The 26265-nt window shown below is 34.6% G+C and overlaps 1 protein-coding gene across 1 annotated transcript; it reads left to right on the plus strand.

The window, feature by feature from the left end:
- The first annotated feature begins 2037 nt into the window (after positions 1-2037).
- LOC103971584 (uncharacterized) lies at positions 2038-25958 on the plus strand. The gene is made up of 28 exons (XM_009385641.3): positions 2038-2324; positions 2404-2578; positions 2727-2830; positions 5388-5504; positions 5586-5729; positions 6014-6221; positions 6479-6665; positions 8231-8352; positions 8441-8532; positions 8829-9051; positions 9160-9217; positions 11789-11937; positions 12052-12122; positions 12213-12386; positions 12485-12556; positions 18135-18236; positions 18324-18413; positions 20158-20233; positions 20304-20400; positions 20484-20553; positions 20948-21127; positions 22478-22600; positions 22690-22773; positions 22929-23113; positions 23187-23325; positions 23432-23491; positions 24842-24946; positions 25615-25958. The coding sequence occupies exons 1-28, from the start codon at positions 2229-2231 to the stop codon at positions 25726-25728; spliced, it is 3417 nt and encodes a 1138-aa protein (XP_009383916.2). The 5' UTR covers positions 2038-2228; the 3' UTR covers positions 25729-25958.
- Positions 25959-26265: the final 307 nt, after the last annotated feature.

The raw sequence follows: 26265 nt of genomic DNA on the forward strand, positions 1-26265 counted from the left end.
TCGAATGATATATTATACCTAAATTTTTTAGCAAAGGGAATGAACCCTTCATTCATCTGTTAGTTTGTATGGCTTGTTGCTTATGTGTATAACTCAATCTTAGAATAAATACCAACGAAAATATATCATCAATAACAACATATATGTATGAGGAGATTTTATATTTAATTAATTAAGATATATGCATTAAAGTTCCCCCTAATTCACAAGAAAATATTGACATCTTTAACAAGAGTTAGAATATTACCATATAGATTATGAACAAATCAATGAATAGAGAAAGAGTATTTGAGTATTTGGATGAGTTGTAGGGAGTCTAATTTAATCACAAAGTTGGAAAGATTTCATTCCTTCCTTCGTCGAGAATCGCCCATCATCTTTCATCTTGGAGAGGGCTATTAGCAAGATGGATTTAACTATTATTAGTAATAAAATATATTTCCATTTCATAAAATAAAAATAAGAACACGAAAAGGAATTCAGATTAGAAAAGTTTATTGAAACAAAAAAAGAGAGACAACTCCATACTATTGAAACCCCTTCCGAAAGTAAGATGGGAGGAATTATCGTTGGGGATTGGAATAGATAAATTATCATTCAAAAGAGATAAAATCTTGAACTATAGGATAATAGGTTGATAAGAGCAATTGCCATTTTTTGAGTTATTCCTATTCTTAAAAAAATATGAAAGATAAGTGTCGAAGAGAAACACTAGAAATAGTAAAACTATACAAGTCTTTCAAAACATTTTCCAATAAAGCAATAGTGAACGTAGCAATGCAAGAAGATGGATAACTAAGCAAAAGAAATTTTCATTAAGACTCCATGCCACCTTCAAAATACTATTATTATTGAACTTGGTGAATAAATGAATATCTTTGATTTTTATGACGAGGGCTAAGTGAAAAACACTATTAATAAAGAAAGTATTTCAAGTGTCAACATAAATATAATTAAAAACATCACAAAGATGAGAAAAATCTCTTAAAAGAAAGTGGATCATTCCAAAGAAGAATATTTTATCTCGTTCCATCTAATTTTCTTATATTATTTTTAATAGTTATAAATACCATTAAAAAACTATACGAGAAATATATTTTTATTTTACAAATTCTGAAATATCACACTTAGCAATTAGAATATTAGACCATAGTATAAAAAAATAGATGAGACTCGAAGAAATTCGAGTTCAGCATGTCTTAGAAAAAAGAAAGTATTATAAATAGTAAACCTCCCTAAATGTTTATAGAGATGATTTATCTCAAATAATGAGTTTTATAGGGTCCCCTTAGCTTTTTAGATAAGGGGAGTCCCCCTTTACAATGAGTTTCGAAAATTTTGTCTAAAAATATCGGTAGTATAACTGATATAGTAATATTTTACCCTCTTCATCTATTATCATTTTCCAAGGAAATATACTTTTACAACATTGCTCACATGTAAGTAATTACATTTAATTTCAAATAAAATTATTGTTTTATGGTCTGATCAGATTCCTCCCGGTTCAATCAGCAATCCATGAACCGGGTCAATTTCCGGTCCAATCTAAACTCGCTGACTCGACTCGGACGAGTCACGCGCCTCCGTAAACCGGAAGACGAGGACGAAGCGGGATTCGGCGGAGGACGTCTACGTAATCAGACTTGATAACTTCGCCCCTACTTTTCTAAGACCTACTCCTGCCACTATTTTGAGCTGTTACACAAAATTACGTCTCGATAAGTGGTCACTTCAACGTAAGCAAGGTTAGGTGCATGTCGTCTACGTATCAGTGTTGATAACTTCACCCATAACTTTCTAAGAGCTACCCCTCTTCATCCTCTGAGCTTTTTGCTCAGATCACACAAAATAATATTTTTATTTCAAGATTACTTGTATATTTTCGAGACTATAGGAGAAAAAAATAAAAATAGATGTATTACTTTAAAGTAATCCCTTACAATTAATTGTAAACAATAAACCAATAAATTAAAATCAAAATCAAAATTAAAATAGTGACTTTTCCTCCTCCATTACGTCAATGGCGACACGGATTTGTTCATCAATTTCCAATTCTATTCCGATTCCGACTCCAACAGCCGAGTGATGGCAATCTCTCTGTATAAATATGGGGATTTCATCGACCTAACTGATCCATATAGTTGCTATCTTCCTTCTTCTCGTTCCTCATCTCTGCTGCCTCGGCGTCCGAAAGCGGAACAGAGTGGAAGTGCCAAGAGGCAGAGAAGATGGTCGAGACGAGACGTAGCGCCGCCGCCGGGAAGCGCTGCCCGACTTCGCCGTCCGTCTTGTCTGCGGCTCCCCCCAGCGCGAAGCGCCCAAAGGTGCGATTCTTGGCGCCTTGAATGCTTTTTTATTTGTGCCTCGGGCTACCAGATTCTGATGTTTCACGGAATCTCTCAGGTAGAGGCAGAGGTGCCGCCGCCGACGCCGGCATTGGGTAAGGAAGACCCTGTTAATGTCGAGGAACTTGCGCCGGCTCCTGTAGATGACGCTGTCGTCTCGAAGATAACTTCGCCCGATGACGCCCTCCCGGTGGTGATGGAGGGGGTTGCCCCTCCCGGATTGCCTTCCCGAGGTATGTTGTTCGTTTGCTCGTTCATGCAACCCTTTTCCGTTTGGCGCTTAGTTTTGAATTATCTATTTGTTCGTTCATGCCACCCTTGCTCCTATATTTTCTTTCGGGGTTAGTTTTGAATTATCTATTTTGTGTGGATATTTGACAGATCATGTGGACTGTTCTCTGCAATTAGATCTGCTGGTGGAACAAACCAACGAAGAGCCACCAAGTGCCGTCGAGTGGTGCAAGCTTATTTCCCTGTTCTCTCAGGTAGTTCGAATTGTTGGTTTTTTTTCTCTGATTATTCTTATTATTTAAGTATTGGTTTTCTATGTTCTTTGAAGGTATGAAAGCTCATGAGTGCATATGATTTCCTTGCGTACTTTAAAGGATCAATAATATCAGCGATCCACTGTAAATTAACTTCATTCTTGCACATGGCTTTCACTATCTCGGTATTGTTTTCGATGGGTAGAGATCAACTACCCTTATATATTGCTTCTTCTTGAGGTTTAGAAATAAACCTTACACTTGAAATGCTCCTCTCTTACACTTTATACTTGGGCTGAAGAATACTTGGGAACTCGTCTCAACTCACCAACTTGGTGAGGTATTTATACTTTATAGAGCTTCCAAACACCCAAAAGATAAAACAAATTAATCAAAATATTAAAAAAAGGGGTATTGACTGGTCTATCACTGCACCAGACTGTACTATCGTCAAACCACAGATTTGACATCTATTGGACTGTCTGGGACATGCCAGGCGATGCCAACAACTATCTGGTATGTACGACTGTTTGGACTGGGCATTATCATCACCCAATGGGCTACCAATACAACCTATAGACTAGCCCGTTGTTACTTGCACTTGTTTTACACTTAATAAAGGCTCATTTTTAGCCCAGTTGCAACTCAATTGTGTCCTAATACTTGATCGAGGCTCTGATCGATGTCAAACAAGCCTTTGATACATCATCTGATCTTCTAACACATCATTCGATCATTCATCTCGATGCTTGATTCATCAACTTGACAATTGATCCTCCAGTGTTATGCATCCTTAGTCGAAGTATCTCCTGTAACTTTTATCTAAGAAACACACTTTATATTAGTTTCTCAAATTCATTATTTGATTTCATCATCAAATTATGAGATTTAAAAGTAATAACCTACAGTCTGCTGCCAGACCTTTGTTAGTTAGAAAAATATTTGGTTTATAGGTTCCTTGGACACAAGGACAGTTCCATTGTTTACTTCTTTTTCATTCTATGTAACAGAAGGCATTTTCTAGCTGGTGAATTAACAAGAGGGAAGTGGATAAGGTGGAGATAGTCCAAGATCTAGTGTGCAGGGGAGAATGTGGTGATTGGGAGATTTGAAGATGTTGTTTATGTTTCTTTTTGTTTATACTCTCTTTTATTTTGTTTTTTTCCCTCTAGTGGAGAAGGCTTAAAGTTGAGTAGAGGATGGGATTAGTTATGGTAGATGCTTCTTTATATGATAGTCACTGCTTGTAATTTATCAAGTCTTTTCTTAAGTATTGACTTGGTAAATAATTTTATGTTTCAATTCTACTGAAAATTACATTTAAGTGAATTGGCATCATATGTGTCAAAGTAAACCAAATATTAAAAGTTTCATGATTGGGTTAAAGTGAAGTAATATTATATTCAGTAGATTTCCTTTTCTTATTCCATTCTTAAGAATATTTTCTTACAATTTTGTTGATGTTGACTAGGAAAGATAAAAGAAGAAATATTTTTATTTGAGAATAATTATTGCAACTTTGAAAGAGGAAAGAATGAGAGAGAAGATATATATATATATATATATATATATATATATATATATATATATATATATATATATATATATGTTCTAAGGAGACATATAGATGTTGTTACATGAGGTGAGACAATAGTGTTAATGGTGCGAGATGTAGAGGGAGACCTAAAAAGGTTATACTATAAATTATAAATAAAGATTTAAGGCAAGTTCATTGTTGCTGGAAGCTACCACATCTCTGATGGCATTTATTGTTTGAATGAGCTGATGGCAGTTAAGGAGGGCATCCTTTGCGCACTACAAGGAATCCAGGAATTGGAGTTTGAGTTCGACCTGTAAATTTTGATTAAAATTTTGAACACGGAGCTTGAGCCTCCTCAACATTTTGTTAATATCATTAAAGGCATATTTGGCTATATGGAGTGTTTTAAAGCTAGTAAGGTTTCACATGTTTATAGAGCAGGAAACCAGTGTGCCCAATGACTAGCTAATCATGCCAAAGTTTCTAAGTCCTCTGATTTATTGAGGACTAATTGGCCTCCGGACTTTGTCTTTTTTTGTGCTGTGAGGAGCATGAGTTGGTATGCAATAGACTTCTGAGTTAATATAATTTTTTTGAAGAATAAGTACACTCTATTTGACTAAAGATATTACTTTGTACATTGTTCAGTGGTGGAAATTGACATATATAGCTGAGCCCAAATAGTTGATACACTATGGCTTGTTGTTGTTTCTTATCTTATTCATAATCTGTTACTGGTTATTTATCTGTTTGTTATCATGATTGTACCATGATAGTGCTGTCTCAAGTTTTGACTGAATTCTTCATTTTATTTTCTGTTTGAATTATTTTTAAAAATTGCTATATTTAAACCATAGATGAGAAAAAAGATGCCTGTATATACATCAAATATCTGAGGACAAGAAGTTGACGTATCACTTTAGAAGATTGATTCAGTTTTGCTTCTTTTGGTTTCTTGCTTTAGTCTTATCTGATGGTATTCTTATTGCATCATGATGTTTCTGTTTTTCTGCCTAGAATCCTTCCCATTCAATCTGCCGTCCCCAATTCACTATCGGTCATAGCAAATTTTGTGATTTGCAATTGCATGATCCATCTGTTGGCACAGCTCTATGTGTTCTGAGGAAAGCAAAGGTACCATCTTGATAATTTTCTCTGGAGAGCTGTATGCTTCTTATCAATTATCATAACTAATGTTTTTTAAAATTGTGACAGCATAATGGTGCATATGTTGCATTACTTGAAACTACTGGGGCAAAAGGACTTGTGCAAGTAAATGGGAAGACTGTTGATAAGGATTCTATTATCCTTGCTGAGGGAGATGAAGTTGTCTTTAGCAGACCAGAAAAACATATTTATGTATCCTTCCTCAGTTCTGACTGCTTATTTCATAATTGTTAAATGTCCTAATAAATTGTCTCAGGACATCACATAAAACTGGAAGCAATTTAGTTTCCTTTTCTCGAAAAAATCCTTAAGATCACCTTTAGATGTTAAATTAATAAAAAAATAATTTATTTTATCTTACATGGCTTGCTGAGAAAGTTGTCTTGTTTCCTCTCCTAGTAGTTAATACTGATAGATCGTAAAAAGTGCATATCTACATTTTCCCCATTTCGGGAAGTTTCTTAATATATTTTCAGATTTATCAGAGACTTTCTGAGGTGAAATCGAGCACACCAATTTTACATACTTTACACCGTTCTTCAGAGGCAATGGATGGTTCTGCAGAAGGACCTAAATTTGCGGACAGAACTGCAGACCATGCAACAACTGCTGTAGTTTCAACGCTAGCATCTTTGTCAACCTTGAAGAAGGATTTATATGTTGTTCCTGAATCAGCAACTAGTGGTGAGATTATATTCATGTTATCTAAAGGCATACTTCCTTGTATCAAAAATGGTTACATGGATTTCTTTGTCAGATATGGTTTTTAGATGGTAGTATCTAACATGGTACATTTTAGGACACATTTGTTTCTTGTTTCACCAACTTCCTGCTATTAGACCTTAGAAAGTTTTCTTCAAAGCTTAGATTTGGTAAATTTTGCATGTCAAACTTCACTATTTTGTAAAATTTTGCTTTGTTTTTTTTTTTTTTTTTTGCAGAATCTTTAACTGAGTTGGAGTTAAGTACAGATACCCACAAATTCTTTGAGGATCAAAGGGAGGAATTTGACTCTCCAGCAAGTTTGCCATTAAGTAGATCCCAGGCATTTAAGGATGGCCGAAAACAGGGAATTATTGATGCTAGTGATATTGAAGTTTCTTTGGATAATTTTCCCTACTATCTGAGGTATTGTTTCTAATCTGCCAGTGTTATTAATAGGATTGCTTTCTTGGAAGTCTAAAAGTTCTAATATTGGCATTCTCGGGGCCATGCAAGAAATAACTAATTAGCCCTTCTTTTTTTAGTTATAGTTTAGGCATTATTTTTTTCTTTTCCTTCCTAAAAAGAATAAAGAAACACTAATGGTAATCCTTCGAGCCGACGACATTAGTAATATTATTCGTGAGCATATTGAACAATATAGTAGAGAAATAAAGATTGTGAATACCGGTACCGTACTTCAAGTAGGCGACGGAATTGCTCGTGTTCATGGTCTTGATGAAGTAATGGCAGGTGAATTAGTAGAGTTTCAAGAGGGTACAATAGGCATTGCTCTGAATTTGGAATCAAATAATGTTGGCTTTGTTTTAATGGGTGACGGTTTGATGATACAAGAGGGAAGTTCCGTAAAAGCAACATAACTGTTTTACGTCTTTGAGCATGCATGGATCCTTGGATTATACCCCGATTAAAATCTGGTTGTTGCGAATAACGTATCAAAGCCACCTCTTCTGCTTCTGCTTGATTATCTTCTCTTCTCTTGCTGTCACCTTCTCCCTCTCTTACTCTCACCCTCCCTCATTGTTCTTTCCTTCTGTGGCCTTCGCTCTTTCATTGCCAATTTTCTTGCCTCTGCCCTCTTTTCCTCTCACTTCTGTCTTCTCCCCCTCTTGCCACCCTCTAACTCATGAGTCTGCTAGTGACTCGAGGCTTAACCTGATTGATGCCTGGTCCAATTTTGAAAATTATAGTATAATGTTATATTTTTATTTTCTAATAGAAATATCTATTATATTACAATTTTCTTTTCTTTGATAATTTTGATAACTGTGAAATATGAAGGTAATATAATCTCTTAAGACATAATGTTCTTGATGTTCTTGGTTTTATTTCATAAATTTTTAAATGTTAACTTTTTTTTGTGATTTGGTGTATTTCTATTTTCAGAGTAATTTTCTTTGCTGAGCTTGCTTTTCCCATCTGATCTGATCTGTCCTAATTTATTGTCCATTATTGGTGTTGATCCTCATGCTGATTTGCGAACTTCATATGAGTAATTTCTGTACATAAAGATGTGTTATCTCAATTACATGTGTCTACATGGAGTTTCATCTAAGCTGGTTTTTTGTAATGCAATGCTCATTAGTTATCAATTAAATTGGATGTTTTCTCTTTTTTGAGTTGGTGTGAATGCTTAGATGTGATAGTTAATATTACACCCACATCTACATATGTTCTTTTATTAAAAAAATGAGAAGTAGTACTGGATTTATGTAACTAGTAAACCTTAAGCTCTAAGATGATCTCGTGTATTTTGTCATGGTTAGCCTTTCCATTTTTTCACTCATTAATTTTAGCATTTTCTAGTGTATTTGGTTGTTACATGTGATTTTTAACTATAAACAGTGTGTATTCTCTAGCCATTGCTTAATCATCTTTTGTATAGTGCGAGGTCCTTTATAATATGTATGATAAGTAATGGTAAAATCTTCAATTGGACCAAACCTTGCTAACTTGTTTTCTTATTACAGTGAGAACACAAGACATCTTCTCCTATCATGTGCTTTTGTTCATCTAGAACGTAAAGAGTTCTTGAAGTATACAACAGAGATATCATCTTTGAGCCAACGTGTACTATTATCTGGCCCACCCGGTATGCAGCTTTGCTATCCTGTGATGTCTTAAGTGATTGCATTTTGATGCCTGATCAAAAGATGCTTATTCTGCCAATCCATGTATAGGATCTGAAATCTATCAGGAAACTTTGGTAAAGGCACTTGCCAAAGAGTTTGGTGCTAGAATGCTCATAATAGATTGTTTTACACTGCTGGATGTAAGCTTCTATTCCTTTTTTTCCTCTCTTTTACAGTTGAATCATTTTTTCTTTTAAAACTGTTCTCGTAGCTTCTACTCTTGTTTTTTTCCCCCTTTATAATTGAGTCTTTTTTTTTTCTCTTTAAAATTTACATGTGGTCTATGCATTCATGAATTCTTTTCTAATGCTTTTACTTTCTTTTGCCTGCCTTGTGTCCAAGGCCTTTGTAACATCCCAAAGTTTGTCTACAATCTTAATAGGATGATGTTATAAAAAATTCTATTGAAGTTATTAATGTCTTGATAATGTATCAGGTACTTCCTTTGAAGGATTCAGAGTCCTTTAAAGAAGTTAAAAAATTGGATAAACCAAGCCTCCCTGGGAAGCAACACACTGCATTATCTGCTTGTCGGCACCGTAGGAGACAGGCTTCTAGTGTTGAGGCTGATATCATGGGTTCATCTCTCTATGATCTTGAATCTTCAGTAAATCAGGAGGCATCAACTGCTTCATCAAAATCCTACCCATTCAAAAAAGGCATTTTTTTACTTTACTTTTTATCGTATTGAATATTTTTAAGTGATCAATCTTCTCAATTTTAGCTCCATATCTCAAAATGGTTAATTTTGACAATGGCTTATCTAGGTGATAGAGTAAAGTATGTGGGTTCAATGCAATCAAGAGAAATTCCTCTAGGCCCAAGGTTTTGTTCTTACTCATCCTCAATTATGATTTTTAGACTCCAACACCATTCTTTTTCCTACTTCTTGTGAAATTCTTGTCAATTTCTTTTTATTTCGTTTTATTGTAGATATTTTATCTAAATCTTTTCAATTTATCCAAACTTCTTGTCAATTCTTGTCAGATATTCTATTAGATATATTGTGAGAAATGAATACAAGTAGATAGTGACAAATTTAGAATCTGTAGAATCTAAAGATTCTAAATGTATCAGTTCATAAATGGATCTGCACATACGATACTGGCATACTATATGATGGTCTGTTGGTACGTATTCGTTTTCAGGAAAAGAAAAAATAATTGAAAATTCACAAAAAAATCATTTTTTAAGGTTTTCTATTGTAATTTAATGATAATTATATTAAATTTAATTAAGAATAGAGTGTATATGAGGAATAATAAATATATAAAACAGTGATTAACTCTAAATACCCCCAATTTGGGTCTAAATGTAAGACAATAGACCTAATTGGGACTAATTCAAGAGAATGACCTTAAGCATGTTTAATATCTGTAAATATGCATTAATACGACTCTAATTATATGCAATGATAAATAAAACATAGGAAGAAACTAAATACCTTCAAATTGGAGAGAAATTCCACTAGATTTTGAGTTCCATCCCTTTTTTATTCAAATGAATACTTTGATTACCAGTAATTTGCTGATTAGGAACCTTAGTCACAAGTGAGAATGTGAGAAAGAGTGATAATAAGAGAGAATGAGAGTAAGCGAGTGAGTGAAAGGGAGATGTAAAGTCACAAAAGAGGCCCCAATAGTGAATTTGATCGTTTGGGTCAAGCTTGACCCGATTTGAGTTGGTATCAGTCAAATTCTGATCGGAACTGACTCGTATCAGCCGATACAACACGCGTTTCGACCATATTGGTCAATATATCACCCTTTTCCTGTGTGTACTGCTTGAAACAGGTTGGTCCGCATATCGATCAGTTGGCGGACCAGTACATACCCCCGTTTTGTACCATTTCAGGCTTTAGATTATGGGGCATAGTTGTTTTATTGCAAAATCTGAATACTTATGAAACATGTCTGGACCAAAGTAGATGTGCTAACTGTTCCAACTTCTACATGTCACAATGAAAACAGGACCAAGTTCCAGAGCACACATGAATGACAGAAGTGTCAATTTACAGGCTTTTGAGTTCCTAACAATCTAAAAATATTAGTACTGTCTTTGTAAACTTTTGTGTATGTCCTGTTATTCATATTTTAATTTTTTTCATCATTTGTTACTGGTTTGATGCATAGCTTAATGCAGTCAATCTATGAAAAACAGTTTGAACTATTGTAATATTGGTCTAAAACATTTGTTTATGATATTTTACGTCAAACCAGATAATTGGCTCGTTTGAAAATAATTGGCATATATGTAATAGGAAATATAAATTATATTAATTAAAAATATTAAAATCATCATTAGCTCTGTATATCATATGAAGGCTCAAAATTTATCTACTTGCATTTTTAAAAATAGCGATGGAACTCATTGTGTCTCCAATGCTTGTCTAATCACATGCATGCAAAGGATTCATTTAGGTTGGATCTGGTCTCCTGAATAATTCATGATTTATGTAGGTGATAACGAGTCAAGCTAGGCTCAGTCCTATAAAAGGCCAAACTCCGCTCAACTTTATAAAATTGTTAACCTGGCTAAGCCCAAATTACAAATGCATAGGGTCATCAGCTTGAAATATTAAGACCCTGGCTTAGCCCAGACTAGAGCAAGCTGTTGCACATTAATTTCCTTGATGGCCTGAGTTTGCTATTTGGTCCCTGCCATACACCCAAACTTTGAGATGACCACATCTTTCCCTGTGAGAGCAGCATGACATTACTTAGTAAAGCTTACATGTGGTGAAGCAAGAATGGGTAGCTTGGAGGTGAGTGGCAGGTAGTGACGATGAGAGATAGAGGCTAGAGGTTAAGTTTAATGAAGATGGTCAAGGACTATGTAGCTACAAAGATGGTAAAAAACCAGGTTGCTGCAGAATCTTTGCAGTGTTGTAAGGCTGGTGAGGCTTACTTAAGTGGCAATTTCTCTTTAGGCGCTAAGAAAGATATAATTATCATGTTCATGAATGTGGGAAAGCATGATCATTTATTTGCATAAACTTTCCTTCCTAAGTTTTTACTTGTTTATTTAGTTAAATACTTTGAATTTCTTGTGTGGTTTATTTCTTGCTTCACAGAGTAGCAAGTAGAGTTCAAATGATGGCTAAATTTTTCTTCTTAGATAATTTGGTCTCAGATTGAAGAAAGAGTTAAGATTACCCTTATAGCCAAACTTCTTTGTATGTCTTTGAAGTTTGTGATTTTGAGAAGCAAAAGGGTTAAAAGTAATCTTATAGCCAAACTTCTTGGTATGTCCTTGGAGTTTGTGATTTTGAGAAGCAAGTTGGACTATTTTTACTATTTAAGTATTCAATTATACTTTTTAAAGCTTCATATGAAGATGCTATTGGTATTGTTTTCTGTGTCACCTGGTTCATTTTTTTGCTATATTTATATACAGAGGTCCAAATTATGGTTATCATGGAAAAGTAATCCTTGTGTTTGAAGAAAATAGATTCGCCAAGGTTGGAGTTAGATTTGATAAGCCTATTCCTGACGGTAACAACCTTGGGGGCCTTTGTGAAGAAGACCATGGCTTCTTTTGTACTGGTAGATTTCTCAACTATAACATCTTGGATTCTTTGATGAAGCAATGAGCCACCTCATATTTTCACTTCAGAATTAAACTTTCTGCTGTCTTTCTCTTATTTTTCTCTTGTTCAGCTGACTCTATTCGCCTAGATACTTCTATGGATGAAGAAACAGCAAAACTTGCATTAAATGAATTATTTGAGGTGGGTCCCAATTTTCTTTGTTTCAATTCATACTTTCTGTTCTGTGAATTGTTCTTAACTTCTTACTGTGGACTTTCTTTCTGACCTCAGTTTGTATCCGAAGAATGCCAACATGGCCCTTTAATATTGTTTCTCAAAGACACTGAAAAGTTTGTGTCAGGTAGTACAGATATATTCCTATTTATGAAGGGTAAGATTGACTCCTTGCCAGCAGGTGTTCTTGCTGTCTGCTCTAGTACCCAGATGGATTGCCACAGAGAGAAGGTAATTCCATCTTTTAATTATCTGATTTTATGACTGGTTTTTTTCTATCTGCTTTGGCCAATTAGAGGATGATATTGACTGTAGTGTATGTGCTTCAGGCACATCCTGGCGGTCTTCTTTTTACAAAATTTGGACGCAACCAAGCTGCAATGATTGATTTTGCTTTCATGGTAAAGTTTAGTTTTCTCTCGAGGAAATCTGATGTGCTATTATTTGTCATATTTTTGGTACCTACTCCTGTCAAGATTTCTTCTATGCATTCTAGGAGTTATTTATGGTACATGGTTAGATAACATCTTTCTTGATGATTTAGTTCCTTTTTGGAAGAGTTTTCAATTGTTTGTTGCAAGGTTTTGAATATCGTATCGTACTGGTGTATCGATCAGCTATCGTCGGTACAGCACATATCGAGCTTGGTACACTAAGGTGTACTAATGTGCCACCCATATCGGTCTGATAGTGGATCGATACGTACTGCCTGTACTGAGCAATATGGTATGGTATTGCAAACCATGGTTTGTTGACAGTTCCCCAGTAGAATAATATTGAATTATCTCTAACATCGTGCCTTTTAGAATTTGTGTTGTGATAGAAAATTTATTATTATTGTCTTTTCCTTAATCGTGTATTCAATGGTCAGGTTCAGGAAATCACCATTCAATTGTTGAGCTAACCCTTCAGGATCAATATAATATCTGAAAATAAGTAAAAAGTTATTAGTCGATAAATCAAAGTTATGTTGGAATAGTATGGCCTATTAAAAATTCAGTATCTTTTCTTCCTTGATTGGCTTAAAAAATGTTAGCTTATGTAAAATCCCATTATGTGAAACTTTAATATATTAGCAATTGTTGGCAAAAGTTATACAAGAATTCTCGTAAAAGAAAAGAGTGCATGAGGTGGATTTGAAGGATGTTAGGATTGAGAAGTTCATGTAAGTCGACAAGAAGGTTTGGCACAATGAATAATAAGATTAACAAAAAAAAAAGATTTAAGCCAGTGATAGGGAGTTATTATATGTTGTCTAAATGGTATGGCTTGGCCTCCCAGGTTGGTTGAAACGAAGAAATGTTGTTGTGTTGACTATCCATATGTATCATTTGGTACCAGCGAAAAAGAACCAAAAACGGCCCACAATTTAAAATAATCCTATTTTAAGGGATTTCTTCTATTTCTTGTATATAAATTATATTTAGATAAGAATATAATGTATTTAAGCCATAGATAAATAACTTATAAGTTATGAGGATGAAAATTTATCTTTATCATTTTGGATCCATTGAGGAATAACTTTGCCTCATGGTCCTTTGTTGAATTTGAATTACCTATAAAGTAAAGAGTTAATATGTTAAATTAGGTGTCAAAACTTTAAGATTTGAATAATAAAAACTATTGAGATAACATTTATATATATTTGCTCCTTGATCCTATGAAATTATATGTCGATATGATAGGTTTGTCGTACCCAATCTTGGAGCAACACTAGGTATTGTAATGGGAATCGGGTGCCATTGATGCTTCAATATGGTAACAATTGTTGCCTCATCACTATTGACAACATGTGTTTGAGGAGCCTCCTTAGGTAAGTATGATTAGGATATGTAGTGCCACGAACATTAAAGTGCAAAAGAACTTCGCTATCTTCATTGATTTGTTGAAATCAGGCATAGAAATGATCAAACTTGGAAAAAATTAATCAATTATTGTCATACATATATTGGCCATAAGATCCTTTGTGATATGATAGTTGTGAGTATGATAAGCTCCTATTAGCATCAACATTGTAGAGACTCTATTGAGCTTTGTTGAGCATCGACTGTATTTCTCTTTCCTCTATCCTTCCAAACATAAATGATATTAGTGGACCCTCGAGTTTTGTGATTTGAATCTTGGGTAATATGCGTAAAGTGTTTCTTCACCCATGCCCTACCCTTAGACTAAGTGGGCCATCGTTGTCACCACCATAGGTTGATAGACTGCCTTGATGTCTCCAAGGACCTCACAAATCTTGATTATGAAGGAGACAGGGTCTCGTTACCAACCTGAAACTATTGCTCGTCAATCCTTGTCGCACCTTTCCCCTTCCCCTTCATATGTTTGGTGGATCCTAGCCTGAATTGCCATGACCACTACTAGATTGACTCTCCAATGTGCGGCCATCGTGTTTTGACATAGAGCACTCCTCTTCCTATAAGCTTCGTGGTGAAACGAGATGGACGTAGAGGGGCTCCAGCCTTATTAACCAAAGGATCACCTTTTGCTCGCTTAGGTTCTCGTCACATTGAGCCATTCCAAGATTGGTTGAGAAACTTCGTTGTAAAAGTGGATATCGTAAGGATCAATCTTTGGATGGTTTGTTTTCTTGTGGAGGTCAACATCACAACCTCAAACACATTATACCACATATACACAAGCTTCTCGAGGAGAACGTTGACCAATTATGTTTCCATCCACTCGATAACATTGATGAAAGCATGCTGACTACAACCTTTTATCCAAATCAAGAGGTTGATTTTTATCGATTGTCAATTAAAAATATTAAACAAGTGAGAGTATGAGAAAGAGGGAGAAATAGAGTGAGAATGAGAGTGAAAGAGGGGGAGGATCCAAAGGGCCAAAACGGGACCCAACAATTAATATGACCATTGGAACATGGTTTGACCCAAGAGGAGATCTGTACGATTGAAATCCAATCATTATTGATCTGTGTCAATCGGTGATAGTTGAGTTTCGACCATATTGGTCGATACAAGAGGTATACTAACTGGTATGCCACCCATTATTGCACCCACTTGAAATAGGCTGGTCCATGTACCGGTCAACTGGCGGACATGTATGTTTCGCTTGTTTCGAACTATAGGGAGTGGTACATCAAACCATGGTTGAAACTAGTAAAAGATTTTCTTAGAAACAGTATATGGTAATCAATACTGGCATAGCAAGACTCGACATGGTTCACAAGAGACTCTCGTTGTGGTCAAAACATGATAACTTGATGTTACAGAATTATAACTAATAAATGTAAATTGAAAGCTACTATTACAATGAGAAAACAAACCTAAACACCATGAGTGTGATCTTGAGTACAATTTTGAGTTTTTAAAGTGCACATAATTCATTAAACATGAGTGGTTGGGATATTAATAGTACAGATTCATAAACATGTAAGTCTTGGAAAAGAATGCTACAATATTGGTTAGATATGTTAATTTAAGGCCCTTTCACATATATGCAATATCTGATAAAACATATGGAAAGAAATTATTTATAGGAGAACTGGAATGCATCCATATGTATATACTTATTTCATCACATATGATCTCAAAACTGTCAAGATCCTAAATTATCACAACCTTGTCAATGCTAGTTGATGGGATCTCATTGATTCTCTCATGTTTAGAAGAATGAAATATAGAAAATGATGAGGGCAATTGGATTAGGGGCAGTAGATAGAAGATGAGAAAGCGATCAGAAAGATGAGAAATTAGTTTTTTTTTTTCAAATTTTGCCACAAGGATTCTTTAGCTGGATATATAATGGATGCTTGATTCTAGGTGTCTTTGCAGGATCTTCCCGTGTTTGATTGCTTTCTATTGTCTTCTTTATGGAATAAAGAAGGTTTTCTCCAATATTTGTGTAGATGTACCTTAGCCTTATTTGTGTAGGCAGAAAGATTATCTACATTGTTGACTCCTTTCTATTCCATTTTTTTTCCACTTAGAGCTCGTTGTTGAGTTCCAATTAAAAATCACAAGGAAATATTTATAAATAACTTTGATAATTTGATGCGAGAATTCATAAGCCTAATCTATGCATGTTTTTTGGGTTTGTCAATTTAATGTGGCTCTCGATGATCCCAAGGATGTTAACAAGGTCTACCCTGTTTCAAGCCCATGTTAATTAGTGAAATTACTCTTCCGAAATTTCCTTCAACCATCATATGCATATATATACTACACACACGATATATATATTATATACATATATATATGTATATATATATATATATATATATATATATATATATATATGTGTATATATATATATACATATATAAATATATATATATGTATGTATGTATATGTATATGTATATATATATAGACACACACACACAGTTTTTGTGCTAGTTTGGTCAGGGTTAGTTCTTTTAGATTAGAGTTAAGATAAACATTTGGAACTGCAGGCTTTACACTAAGTTGGACTAAGACTGTATATTTGAAATATATGTTCAGTAATACCACAAGAAGAACCAAGGATGTAGTTAAGATGGATGGGCATTCTTGTAGGTAAAAAACTTTGGTATATTGGATGTATTATCCAATAGCAAAGAGATTGATTAAATCATTGTTCATAAGACAATTTTAATTTAACGGTTACAATGGAGAGAAGCTCAAGTTTTATTTAACCATGGATTAAAGGGAAACTTTATAAGACAATTTAAGTTTTGACATGGTTTATCAGTGGGAGTATTGGATGGTTAATGATATGCACTTTAGTGTATAAAAAAAATATAATGTTGAGGTGGATGTGCATGTCTACCCAAAAAGATTATATAATAAATATTTTATTCATGAAAAACTAGGTGTAACCAAAAGTACCCAACAAAAAAAAACATGCAGGAAAACTATTTAAGACACTACAAACATATCCAAAGAACGATCCTCAGGTTAGACAAGATGAATTGATTAGGATTAATTAGGACTAGTGGTGCAAGGAGTGACTTTGAGAATACTTTACTAGAAACCATAGGTAGATGTGTGACCCCTCAATTTAACTGTGGATATTGACCTGCATAGAGGTTGATTTTACGAAAAGATTCATTATCTGATCCTAAATAGTTGGGATATTATTAGTTGTTGTCATTGTTGCACTTAAACTTAGATTACCTAAGGGCAAAATGGTTTTTTTCCAATGTGATTTGACTTGAAATAAACTCAGGTTGAAGGAAATAGACAGACAGGTTGATATGAACAAAAGAAATATGAGGGAGTATCGTGTAAAATATAAGTGTTTATGTACATATGTACCAATAAGAAAAGTTTTGAGAATGAAGTTAAGAATAGAAGATCATGTTAATTATGCAGTCCCTGTTGCTAAACCTTGACAAATTGTTGGATATTCATTCGTCATGTGGTACAGTTTTTTTCTTGGGGCCTTTAGGCATATGTAGCACTTTAACTTTGTTTTGTGTTTTCTTAAAGCATACATAGCACTTATTGCAGTTGATTATGTTTCATGGCATGCTACAGTCTAGGCAATCATGCAGGTAGCTTATACTTGGCAGTGGAAATCCTTTTTTCCAAACATGAAGTTATACTTCAACAAGTTTTTTTTTACTTCACTGATTTCCTCCAAGACATGGAGATGGATGTTAGCTACTTGCAGTGGAGATCTTATTTTCCAAACACGAAGTTATACTTCAATAAGCTTTATTACTTTGTTGAGTTTCTCCAAGATAAAGATTTGGATGTCACCTATATGGTTGCATGTCATTTCACATTTGGATACTCTTGAGATGCTTGAGTAATATTTTATGGATACTTTTTCTGAGGCCTTAATTTTTCTTGAATTTTATTTTTTGGAGATTTTACAAGATATAGTTTTAGATATGTTGTTTTATGTTTACTTCAACCACTCATAACTGAAACACTTTGCTTTCTTGCATGTGCTCTTAAAATCAGCATGGAAATTCTTTTTTCTAGATTTCCTTGTTTTGGTGTTTAACTTATTTTTAGTAAAATTGCAGGATAGCTCCACTAGGCTGCATGAGAGAAGCAAAGAAAGTTCGAAAACAACGAAGCAACTTGTAAAGATTTTCCCAAATAAGATTATCATCCAGCCACCTCAGGTATATTATTTTTAAAAAGATTCATTCCTTTTTTTCTCTTTCTTTTTTGTAGAAAGATCAAAATTAATCATGTGTAAGAATTTTCAGGATAAAGGACATATTTTAGAATGGAAAAAGAAGTTGGATCATGATGCTGAAACACTTAAAGCCAGGTCCAACATTCTAAACATCCGGCTTGTAAGTTCATTAATTTTTAGACAATCTATAACAATTTCTACAGAACATATTTGATAAACTCAGCTAAATATCCCGTTTTGATGTTTTCAAGTTTTGGTTATTGTTAGTCTTTTATATGATTGCATCTCACTTATCTTATTGTAAAAGATTCTGCCATATTTGATATCTTGGCAAATCAAATTTTTGGTTGTCTTCTTTGTATAATATGAGAAAATCAGGGTAATCCTCTTATACCATATGCTTCTGTAATCACGTATTCTCTTCATATGGTTATGTTTATGGCTCACTTCATATTATTTTGACTATTTTGGTGGAGATGTGAGAGGGCACTGGTCAGTTGATGGACCACTATATTATGTTTGTGCAGACTGGTCAGTTTTTAAATATATTAATTTCTCGAATTATTGTAGTAGAAATGCTTCAAAAAATTTACTCACAAATATTTAATGCTTTAAGCAGACGAACTGTTGGGCACATTTGCAAGAATGCTAGGACAGATATAGGCAAGGTCTGCCATACCGAAGCATACTGCCCGTACCGGGCGGTACGTACCGGTTTGACAGGTTACCGGTACGTGGACCGCCCGGTACCGCTACAGTGCTACAGTACTATATTGTAGCACTGCTATAGTATAAAAAAAGTATAAAATTATTCGGTACACCCTGATGTACCACCCAGTACCCCAGTACCGTACCGTATCGAGCCCTGGTCGAAACGCCAGTACGGTACGGTACGACGAACCTTGGATATGAGAAATATAAATGTTTCTCACAGCAACATGTATTTTGTGACACTATTAGTCCTTGTTTTGGACCTTTTAGTTATGCAAAATGTTTGTTGAAAAGTTAAATTTGAATGCTTGTTGAGGGATTACCAAGATGTCATGGCAATATTGCTCCTTTGAGCTGTGCGTGTCAAGATTCAAGTCACCAAAATAGCCTCTCCACATGCATAAGACTGTATATTCAACATTTCAAGCCTCTTCTGACCCTTGTAGGGAACTTGTAAACGTGGCTCTATGAAGCATTGACACATACTTTTGGTGGACATATCTATGTTGGACATGAGCCGAACACGATACATCGTCGACACATGTGTCCAGCCATATTTATTTATTTATTTTCATTTGTATTTGTGGGATATGGCACCGCTCCTGCACTCTTCACCATGTGACCGTCGTGTGTGGCACTTCTCTCACATGGCCCTCACAATAGGGCCATCTGCTCTAGATTCTGTGTGGAAATGGATCGTCAGTATCACAAGGAAAGAAATCTAGAGATCATCGCAAAGAAACATATATCAATTACAATTGGAGTCTCTCTGATACTCTATGAAATGCATTGTCCTCGATGTGTCCATATCCTAATTTTTTTAAAAATGCTGTGTAGTCGTGTCAGTTTTCGTGCTTCTTAGACATGGCTGTTCTTTTCAAACCATTGGTGGGAGATTGTGCACCAGGCTGCATTTTTATTTTTATATTTTTGATATTGTACTTTTGTATGCGTAAGCATCTTTATGCTATCACACAAAAAAAATCGTTGAGTAATCATGTGAAAAACAGAAAATGGGGATAACATTTTAAGTAGGTTTAGTTGCTGGGCAGATCACAAACACTTTTTTCAAGCGGAAAATAGAGCAGTTGTATGTTTGGAGTTGATTGATATTTAGACTATAGTATATGTGTTTGCTCAATGGGATATAACTGTGTTATGCACATTGATTTTATATTCTTAAAATTTTGCAGTTCCTTAATCGCAATGGATTAGAGTGTGATGATCTTGAAAAGATATGCATGAAGGATCAAACACTTTCAAGTGAAAGTGAGTGGTTTAGTTCAAAGTTCCCTCCATTTTTCTGTTTTATATCATCTTTAATAGGTATATGTTCCAGGTGTGGATAAAATAATTGGTTTTGCTTTAAGTCACCAACTTAAGAACACATCTGAAGCATCTGGAAAGAAAACAAAGCTCATTCTTTCAATGGAAAGGTTGTCTATTCTTCATTATCTATATTGCTTATATTTTATAATATATAACTACAAGTAACTCTAACTATTTTCTCACCCTTCAGCATCCAGCATGGTCTCCATATGCTGCAAAGCTTTCAAAGTGGTTCAAAGAGTACCAAAAGATCACTCAAGGTGAGATGGTTCTCCTTTCTTTTCTCATATGCATGCATACATACATTCAATGTGAGATGGGTATCTTCTTTCTTTTTTCTAGTAGCGGTTATGCACCCAAAATTATATATATATATATATATATATATATATATATATATATATGTGTGTGTGTGTGTGTGTGTGTGTGTGTGTGTGTGTGTGCGCGTGTGTGTGTGTGTATACACATACATATTCATTGTTCATTGTTTTCTTTATCTCTTCCTAATGCAATTTTGTTGAGCTAAGAATCTGTTAGGTAAATTCATTCTCATAAATGATTTCTTTAGATAATTTTTCTCAGCATTTAGTGCAAATCCCTGTTCCAACATAATAAGAAATTGACTTATCATTATCTTTGATTTCCTTTTTCCAGGATGTGGTAACTGAGAACGAATTTGAGAAGCAACTTCTTGCTGATGTCGTTCCTCCTAATGATATTGGAATTGCATTTGATGATATAGGAGCTTTAGAAAAAGTTAAAGACACACTGAAGCAGTTGGTGATGCTTCCTTTGCAAAGGCCAGAATTGTTCTGTAAAGGACAATTGACAAAGGTATATTAATATATTTTAACAATTTTTGAGTTGTTCACTTGCCAGGTGCAAAGTTTTCCCTTTGTTCCATAAGGAGCTTGCTGGTAACTCGATTATAGTTTTATATGCTTCCTTTAGAATTCTTTTTGAAAGTCAAAACTATGCTGATAGAGTCTGACTGTAGAATTGTAATCAGAGAAGGGCATACAAGTAATTCAAATAATTAATTTCTTAGCATGAACCTAGCAGACTGTTCTTGACATTCTGATTTTATCGGTCTATAATACTCTTGCGTTCTTGTTAATGCTAAAGCTAATTTCTATATGAATACTTGTTCAAAATTTAGTTATTTATGGTCAGCTTCATATTATAATTTAGTAGATGAGCAACTCACCATGCCTCTGCGTGCAACTGCAAAGCTGCAAGAAATATAAGCATGCTGCTCTTCTTGAGATAGCTGGGTGTGAATATCCAAGCTATTGCTTAGAAGAAAAAGAAATCTCTAGTTTAATCTCTTGCTGTTGAGCATGATTATGGATTTGCTTTGTTAATATCTTATATGCTGTTGATACTTCTTACACTATTGTATGTTATGCTCTTTATTCTTTTAGACATCTCTTTATTTGTTTACATGGAAGTGCGTTTTTTAAACTAAGACTATGGCTCCTCTCCTTAAACTGGGGTTCCATAGAGTGCATTTCATTAAGCTGGCCCACCTTAGATCTCTATCTAAGTGCAACCAGATATGTAACTTAATGAGCTTTGGTATCTGATCCAATCACAAAATCTGCCTCCTCATTCTGTACTAGCTTGGACTTAGTTCTATTTAATGGACTTGCATGCTATTACCTAACAAATCTTTAGCTGATCCTTTTATAAATTTCACTACTTTTCTTTTTCGAATTTCACTTTTGTTTATCCAATGTCAAACTTCAAGCAATATATTTGCTCCTTTGGACCTGAGCGAACAGAATTTGAATCACACAATTTTTCCTTCGCTTGCAAAAGTAATAAAGCTTACATTGATCATCCCTAAATCCTACGTTGGTTGGAGCCTCGTGCACTAGGACGACCCTTTTTTGTCTATATTGTTATGCAGTCCCAGATTGTTGAGAAAAAGGCTTGCATAGGACTTTACTAAAATATCAATTTGCTGATTCATAATTTATTATAATGAGGACAGGCTAGTTTAATTTCCATCCAGCAGGAAAATATTTATGTTCTTGAGTCTATTTCAGTTTGGAGTTGGTTCATGATTCCATAACCTTAGCAGCAGTTTTATCAAGAATTTTATATTGGATCCTTATTCAGTTGGTACGCTAATTTTTGTTTCTAGTTTCTAACTTGATCAAAAATGAAAATTTGTCATAGCCATGTAAGGGGATACTGCTCTTTGGTCCTCCTGGTACAGGAAAAACAATGCTCGCTAAAGCCGTTGCTACAGAAGCAGGTGCAAACTTTATCAATATATCAATGTCGAGCATAAGTTCAAAGGTAAAGTTGTATTTATAAACTATCTGATAATTGATAATGTATTTGTTTCTTTTCACTTCTAGCTATATCCAACTTTCTATTTGAAACAGTGGTTTGGCGAAGGGGAGAAATATGTGAAAGCAGTGTTCTCACTAGCAAGTAAAATTGCTCCCAGTGTTGTTTTTGTGGATGAGGTCAGCTAAATATTTAGTCTGAAGTCAATTGATGTTTCTTCAACTGTTATGCTAGGATTTCATTATTGAAGTCCTCTTATGAAGCAATAGATATTGATATATGTTCCCATATACTGTCTTTTGAATAGATTTCCTGATGAGTTATTTGCTTATAGGTTGACAGCATGTTGCGTAAGCGTGAAAATTCTGGAGAACATGAAGGCATGCGGAAAATGAAAAATGAATTTATGGTCAACTGGGATGGTTTACGCACTAAAGATAAAGAACGTGTGTTGGTTTTAGGTGCAACCAATAGACCCTTTGACCTTGATGAGGCTGTGATAAGGAGGTTTCCACGAAGGTAGAAATTAGTCTATTGTTTTCAGTTTTACCAAAGATGTATCTTCATGTTATTTTGTTCCTTTTTTTGACAGATTAATGGTAAACTTACCAGATGCTTCCAATAGAGAAAAGATACTTAGAGTAATATTAGCCAAAGAAGATCTAGCGCCAGATGTTGATTTAAAAGTTCTGGCAAGTATGACTGATGGATATTCAGGAAGTGATCTGAAGGTTTGTGTCATCATTAATGATGTTATTTGGACTGTCATTTTCAATCGTTTCTGTGTCCTTTTTGGTTCCAAGCAAATTTGTTATTTGATACACCTTTCAATTACAGAATCTGTGTGTTGCTGCTGCACATTGCCCCATTAGAGAACTCCTGGAAAAGGAAACGAAGGTTCGTTACCAATTCAAGCTAACACTTTTAGTTGCTTTGCGCTATGTATATTTTCATTCTTTGTTGTGCTTAGTGGTTTCCTTTGACATTAATGACATTGTTTTTGTTTCTAATCTTGTACTTTCCATTTGACTTGTCAAGGACTACTTGTCACAATTTTTATGAAAACAACTTATGCTTGTTTTAACTACTAATCATAAGGAAGTTTTAATATCATATCTCCCTGCAGTAAGTGCATAAAAGGCGGCATATAAATAGATATTTTCTTCTTCTTATTTTTTTTGCATATTCTGTTGCACATTTTGGCATAAAATTGTCATAAAACACAATGCTAACTTGATTAGTGCAAATTTTAGGATCTTCACCTTTGCAGGTCAACTAGCACTTTATTGTATGAATTTTTAAGGTAAAAGAGTTACCTTGGAGAGGTGCTAACAATTTTATTATATCAACTCTAGTTGTTTGGGATGAGTTTCCACAGCTTTGTTGACTCATTCCTTCAAAAATGGTGGGTAGTGACTTTTCATTGTTCTTTTAAAGGAAACCTTATAGTTTTGTTCTTCTTGAGGTTTATATTCTTAATTATTATTTATGTCCAATATTTCTAAGTGATTATAATGAACATCTGGAGATTTGTTTGTGTCATTGGATACTTTCTGTATAATTTAACCAACTGGATGAAGACCAAGGGCAATCATTTCTAGGAGACCACCATTTTCTTGTTAGTCTGTCAACGAGTATCTCATTGGTTTCTCCAAATATGAGGGGGAGCAAGCGAGGTTTGAACTTTCTTTGAAAAAGAGATGTAAACTAGCCTGTTGCTTCCTGTACTTGTATAATCTATGAAAGTGACATGCTCGCCTCTTAACACTCTGCCCTATTGCTAACATATATGGGATGAAATTAATTACACCTGACATGGGAACACAAGATTGATGACCATTATTGCCATCAATGTTGCATGGCGATGAGCCACTGACAGATTCAGAGGACTCCCAAGGACAATTGGGAGTACCTTCAATGTAGTTGTGCATAATGCTACTGAATTTTTTCCTTCGTTTTGACTTTTCCACTAGGGAATTTGGGAGAGTTGTTCCAGGCAACTCCCTCATTTGGTTGTCAGGCTTGGCCAGAATTTTACACCATTGACCAAATTTGATATTTTTGCTGTGGTGTTTTGGATTTGAGTTGTGTTCCATAGACAACTTGAATTGATGGGAAAGGTTTGGCTCGTGATGATGACTTTTTTTATTTTTCCTGCTTTTGTTTTATTAGGCCAAACATTAATTTGTTCGATGGTACTTTGCTTTTCATCTATGATTCATTAATTTAGACTCTTTCCATCTGTAGGATAGAGATGCAGCTTTGTCTGAGGGCCGACCATTACCTGCTTTGCATGGTAGTGATGACATTCGTGCTCTGAGAATGGATGATTTTGAATATGCACATGAACTGGTAAATTTTTTTTTTATATTTTAACATGCATGTTTAATTTTTTTCCTTACTATATCGAGATGCTCTGCCACCTCACTACTGAACTACTTTTCAGTCTACCACAACTATACTACACCCTTCTTCCGTTGCAGGCACATCTATACCTAACATGACCTTTCATGAAATTTAGATAGCATCTTTGCCTTGCATCTTTTCCTTGATTCTCTCATTGATCCTCATAACATGTTTGTTGGTCCTTATATTCTCTACATCATTGCCCCTCAACTTAGTTTAACAAATGCTCAGTGTGACTATTCATCTTGAATGCATGCTTGCTAGATATGTGTTTACTAAAATCACAATTCAAAGTGCTGATTTGCTGTTATTTTCTAACTTATTTGGATTTTTTTTTACCTTATTTTTCTCTAACTCATTCGGACTTACCAGATTGCATATGCTTCTTTCTTTCTAAGTCACAGTCGTATCCTTCTTTTATAATGTCGTATCAAGTTTGTCTAAGTATGACTTCTCTGTGTGCATGATTAATGGATCTCCCTAGTGACAAGGTATATGACATCTTGTAGCAACAAAAAAAAGCTTGAAAAAATTGCAAAATGAGTGTCATTTTGTTTACTTGTTTCTTTATTCGTTTGGGAATATATACTGATAACATCATGGTTCTCATGTAGGTTTACTGTAGTGTTTCAACTGATTCCTCCAACATGGCCCAGCTTCACGAGTGGAATGAGCTGTTTGGGGAAGGCGGATCGAGGAAGAAACCGGAACTCAGCTATTTCATGTAGTAGAGTAATCTTATTTTGTACAGGAATGGTTATACTGCTATAGATGCCAATTCTTTTCAAACTCATATAATTAATTTACAAATCCTGAGTCATTTTAGGTCTATTCATTTAACAAGATGTAAGTTAATATTACTTGTTAGGAATTCGAGTCATTGTAATTTTTTACATGACAGAGTCATTTGCAAAGTCGATAAACTTTGGAAACGATGAAAACAAGTTCAGTTTTATTAAATTTGCCCTTTTGATTATAAATGTTGATTTGCAATGTGCTATGATTATTGTTTGTTTTTGCGGGTTTTTTTTTCTCTTCAATTTGCCTAGAACATTGGAACTGCTAAATAGAGTGAATTTCTGGTTTTTTTCTTCTATTTCTCCAATATTCTCAATGGCTTTATCCAAGAACAATCTTACCATCTCCCAGTCTGCATTGCATATGTCATCATGCAACATATACGAATCTTGCAAGCTCTCAAACCTGTTCATTATCCCCCTGTATAGAATACATACAAATGTTGCCGTATGCAGAACTCAACCCTA

The sequence above is a fragment of the Musa acuminata genome, chromosome BXJ1-11 (genome assembly GCF_036884655.1).
Source record: "Musa acuminata AAA Group cultivar baxijiao chromosome BXJ1-11, Cavendish_Baxijiao_AAA, whole genome shotgun sequence".
Classification (NCBI taxonomy): Eukaryota; Viridiplantae; Streptophyta; class Magnoliopsida; order Zingiberales; family Musaceae; genus Musa; species Musa acuminata.